Genomic DNA, 5,205 nt, shown 5'->3' on the forward strand with positions numbered 1-5,205 from the left:
GGTGCATTTAAAGTTCCAATGTTTAACGTTAATTACACAATACATTAACATTAATATACATCTCCAATATTCAGTTTTGGTTAATAGTTCACTCTAGAAAATGGTCTAAACACTGACTTGCAAAAATACATCCAGATGCGTACAAGGAGATGAACATTAGCTGCCTCCAACAATTAGTTTGGTCTTGTCAACTGTTTGTTATTGCAATGTCTTAAGAGGACATTTGTTTTATGGACACAAGGTCAAAGAGAAGCTGTGACAATAAATTCTTGACAATTATAGAAAAATAATGTATTTTGAAGAATAGGCAATTTATTAAACTAAAGATACCCACAAACCCAATTTGTTACAAGGAAGAAAAAAGGGTTCTAGAAGCATACAAATATAGTTGGACCTTAGTGAGACCTCTGTGGACTATCAGTGACTGTGATTATATAGAGACTGTCTCCTTGGGTGTCAGTGTGTAATCCACCATGTGTAATAGAGCGACAAAAAGTCTACGAAGGTCCCGGATTCAAACAGAGGTCGATGCTGAATTGACTGGTCTTAGTTAAAGCAGTGACGAGAGATCAGCCAGGATCCCTGCTCCTGACTTTATCCATCAGCTCGTGTGGCGAATGTGCGCTTGTGTGGCTTTTAGGCCGGGCTCAGTTGTAATATCCTTCTCCTTCCTCCAATAGTCATATGATTAGTCACTGGGGCAAGTTACAAAAGGTCCGTATGAGGAGCAGCCTCTCCTTAACTCAAGGACATAAAGGTCCCTATTATCACTTGATTTAAGTCAGAAATTAGTATCAAAGCTGGAAACTTCTAGCCTGAATGGTTCACTACTGCATTTATCATTGACAGCTCAGGGAAGGTCTAAGATCATATCAGTAAAACTGTGTTAATCACCTGTCCTATCAACAAAATTCTATTGTATTTTTTGTTTAAAAAAGACTAAAGTTCTTCAAAAAGAATATTTTATACTGGAATCTTCCATTCTCTCCTGCTAACTGGAGCTGGGTTTACCCAGCATTCATTTGATCTAGCACCACAGTAATCCGCATTTAAAAATACAAAACACAATTTATACAAATTGCTCAAAAATGGTTGATGCTGCTGGAGAAGCTAATGGTGCATGCTCCATGGACTGAAAGCATTGGATTAAAATGCTAAAGCTGGGAGAGAAATGCAAAATAAAACTAAAATCATCCTCTCTGTATCCCACACATTGTACTTTGAATAGCCACTGGTGAAAATGAACATTTTACTGCCAATTGTCACTACTTTCCTCCGCTTCAATCCCACGGGATTTGTTTGAAACGCAGAGGCATTTTCCCCGAATTCGGACCAACATCCATCTCCTGCCCAACATAACTAGAGACTGGTCATTGTCACCACGCTGTTTACGGGATATTGCTCTGCACAAATTGGCTGCCATCTTTCCTACATTACAATGGGGATAACATTTCAATAGTATGTTGGTATGGCGGCACTGCTGCCTCACAGTGCCAGGGACCCAGGTTCAATTCCACCCGCGGGTGACTGTCTGTGTGGAGTTAGCATGTTCTCCCTGTGTCTGCATGGGTTTCCTCCGGGTGCTCCAGTTTCCTCCCACAGTCCAAAGATGTGCATTGGCCACATTTAATTGCCCATAGTGTCCAGGGGTAGTTTAGAAAAGGGAAATGCAGGGTGACAAGGATAGGGTTAGGGGGATGAGTCTGGGTGGGATGCTCTTCGGAGAGTCGGTGTGGACTTGTTGGACCGAATGGCCTGTTTCCACACTGAAGGGATTTGATGAAAGTGCTACAAAAATGCAAGTCTTTCCTCCTTGCTTTCTCTGATGCCAATTTATAGGTGCTTCTGACTCTCCCTCCAGTACACGGCATTGAGTCCTGCCAGACTTGACTAAGCTGCTTTGTCAAACAAACAAACCAGTTCCTGGCTCCTGCTGCCAATACACACAGATCAATGGCAGACACTGAGGAAGTCTGAGTTGTGATGTATTCTTCACAGCTGTTGAAAATTATTCAAAAACCTTAATAATTAATGTCAACTCCACGACGCTCTCCCAAAATGAGGACATGGAAGTCTCATTGTAAAAAAAAATAGATTTGGCCGATTAGCAAACAACTGGCACGGTGGCTCGGCGGTTAGCACTGCTGCCTCACAGCGCCAGGGACCTGGGTTCAATCCCACCCTTGGGCGACTGTGTGGAGTTTGCACATTCTCCCCGTGTCTGCATGGGTTTCCTCCAGGTGCTCTAGTTTCATCCCACAGTCCAAAGATGAGCAGGATAGATGGATTGGCCATGCTAAACTGCCCAGGGATGTGTAGATTAGGTGGGTTATTGGGGTATGGGTCTGGGTGGGATGCTCTGAAAGTTGGTGTGGGCTTGTTGGGCTGAAGGGCCTGTTTCCACACTGTAGGGAATCTATGATAATCTATGGTCTGAACAAGAAATTAGTAATTTGAACCTAGTGCTAAGGTCCTGTTGATGCTGAAGGGCTCCATGACAGGAAGACCTCTGGGAACTGGTGGAGACCCAGGCTAAGGCTGAATGTGTTTGATGTGTCTTCTCTTGGAGCCCAGGTACCAGAGCCCTCAAATCACATGGAAAAGCTAAAGTGCTCATTGCCATAGAGCACAATAAGGACTGAAGGAAAGGGGAGCCATTTCTAGTTAACATAATTCAGAGGTGTGGAGAGGTTTAGAGTTTGTTTTAACTTATAGCTAGGTTTGCTACCTCAGAGGCTGTGTAACTCATGTGAATAATGTTAGGAAACACACAACACCAGGTTATAGTCCAACAGACAAACAGGACGCTGGAAGAACTCAGCAAGCCAGGCAGCATCTGGAGGAAAGGAGCAGTCAATGTTTTGGGTATAACCTTTCTTCTATTGTCCAACAGGTTTATTTGAAAACACAAGCTTTCGGAGCCTCTCTCCTTCTTCAGGTGTTACTGAGAGAGGTGGTATCAGACACAGAATTTATAAGTAAAAGATCAAAGGGTCACACAACTGATTAAGGTGTATTAAACAAACCTGAGATGCTGTTAAATCTTTACTCAGTTAAAAGGTTTTAATTGATTAATATGTATATGTAAATCCCCAAATTCATTTTAAGTCACTGTCCTGAGAGAACTAAAGGTTTTATCAGTGTAAAGAAGAGGTGACATTTTAGGTCAGACAATGTAATGTTAGATGTGATAACCATTAAGAGAAGGACAGAGATTAACACTTGCAGACCTGTGCTATGCGGTACATTAAGTTTAAATTCCTGACACCAATGTTTAGGAGTTAAATTATCTCATTTCAGTGTGTTTAATCCTCCTGAGCCTGAAAATTGGTTTATAGATTTGAAATTTGTTGCCATTTTTGTTATTAAAATGGGAAGGGCAGACACTGAACAAAACTAGGCCACAAAATATTTGATTCAAATCGGGTGGCCCAGACTTCCTGCTAGAGGGTGTCAAAAGGTAAATTACTTTGATCACTTCCCCAAACATAATGGCCAGTTGGGACAGGCCTTCATAAGGAAAGTGGTAGCGACTTGCTTCTAGGAAAAGGAACACGAGGGTAACAAATGAAGAAGCTTGTCTTGTAATGATGTCAAGGTGACTGCTGGGGAGTCCGCTGAACACTGAGTCAGCTGCTGAGGTGTTGATTTGGATCAGATGTTACTGGGGTGGACGAAGGGGTCCGTGACTCTACTGTCAGCAGAGGTATGGCATGTGTTGTGGTTGATGAAGGGAATGAAAGGTGATATTCTTCCATATGGATGCTGCGAAGTACCAACGACGGAATTAGTTCCCGGACAGGATGGAGTGGGAATACTGAGGCTGGCGTCTCCGGAGTTCCTGTTGCAGTTGGTCCTTCAAGGTCGAAACCTGCAGCACGTAACAGACAACGACACAGAGTGAAACCATAGGACAGCTCTTTCAAAGACCAAGCGGGGACACATTCAGAGTCAAGACGTAGTAGCTATAGGAGAGCCTGGCTTCGCAGGAGATTTGCTGAGACAAAACATACCCTAAGTGCAGCTTAGAATGAATGAAATTTGCCGTGCCCACTCCTGCCATATTCCCCTTTCCACAAGGCATAAGCCACGCTGTCAAACAACATCTTAATTACTAGTAATCTGGTAAATCATACACTCCTGTCCCAATCCTCACTCCATTCAGAAAATCATACCTCTGTAACGTTTTACAGATCACCAATTTGTTCTAGTCTCTATAGTTGACCCCTTGTCAACTTAGCATTCCTGAGGCCAAGGTATTTTCGATTTTGCTAGAAATAAAGATGCTTGACAATAAAGCAGAGGTGAAAATTTGCGACAGATCTGTTCTTAACATTTAAATGGAGGTCTTAAATGATAATCATCTGACGTAAAATTTATCACAATTGTGAAGCAGGTTTATCTAAATACACACAACCTGCATTATTATCTAAATATGACACTGAAATTCCTGAGGATGCTGGAAATCAGAATCAAAAACAGAAATTGCTGGAAAATCTCAGCAAGTCTGGTGGCATCTGTGGAGAGAAACCAGAGTTAGGTTTCAGGTCCAGTGACCCTTCTTCAGAATTGATTCTCTTCTGAGGAAGGGTCACTGGATCTGAAACTTAACTCGGATTTCTCTCCACAAATGCTGCCAGGCCTGCTGAGACTTTTCAGCAATTTCTGTTTTGTTGCTGCAATATTATCTAAATGATTCCAGATGAGTTTGTCAACTATTACCCTTTGAGGTGGTGCACCATCTTGTAAAATATGCCATACTGAGGTCAGAGAATGGTTACAGCATAGTTGGAGGCCATTCGGCCCGTTCCGTCCATGCTTAGTCTAAGTCTTCCATTTTTCCATGTAGAGCCCGCAAATTTTATCTCTTCAGATAATTATTCAAGTCGCTTAAGAAAGCCACGATTGTATTGGCTGACCCCACACATTCGGACAGTGTATTCCAGATCCTAGCTACACACACGGCTCGAGAGAAGGTTCTCCTCATGACACTTTAGGTTCTTTTGTCAATTTTAAATTAGCATCCACTAGTTCTACTCCCTTGTGGCAGTAGGAACTGTTTTTCCTATCCATCATGCCCAGGCACTTCATCATTTTGGATTTTCTACCAAATCTCTTCTCATCTTAAAACAAAACCCAACTCCTCAAAAACTTAGAGAACAAGGTGCAGGGCTGGATGAACACAGCAGGCCAAGCAGCATCATA

General features: G+C 42.4%; 1 protein-coding gene across 1 annotated transcript in view; it reads right to left on the reverse strand.

The window, feature by feature from the left end:
• Positions 1-3,097: 3,097 nt before the first annotated feature.
• LOC109926942 (rootletin) overlaps positions 3,098-5,205 on the reverse strand; it is a 77,112-nt gene continuing 75,004 nt past the window's right edge. The window contains exon 36 of the mRNA XM_048614893.1: positions 3,098-3,919. Within this exon, the coding sequence (XP_048470850.1) occupies positions 3,788-3,919 (132 nt within the window). The 3' untranslated portion in view covers positions 3,098-3,787. The remainder of the gene's footprint in view (positions 3,920-5,205) is intronic.

The sequence above is a fragment of the Rhincodon typus genome, chromosome 31 (assembly GCF_021869965.1).
Source record: "Rhincodon typus isolate 14 chromosome 31, sRhiTyp1.1, whole genome shotgun sequence".
NCBI classification, from domain to species: Eukaryota; Metazoa; Chordata; class Chondrichthyes; order Orectolobiformes; family Rhincodontidae; genus Rhincodon; species Rhincodon typus.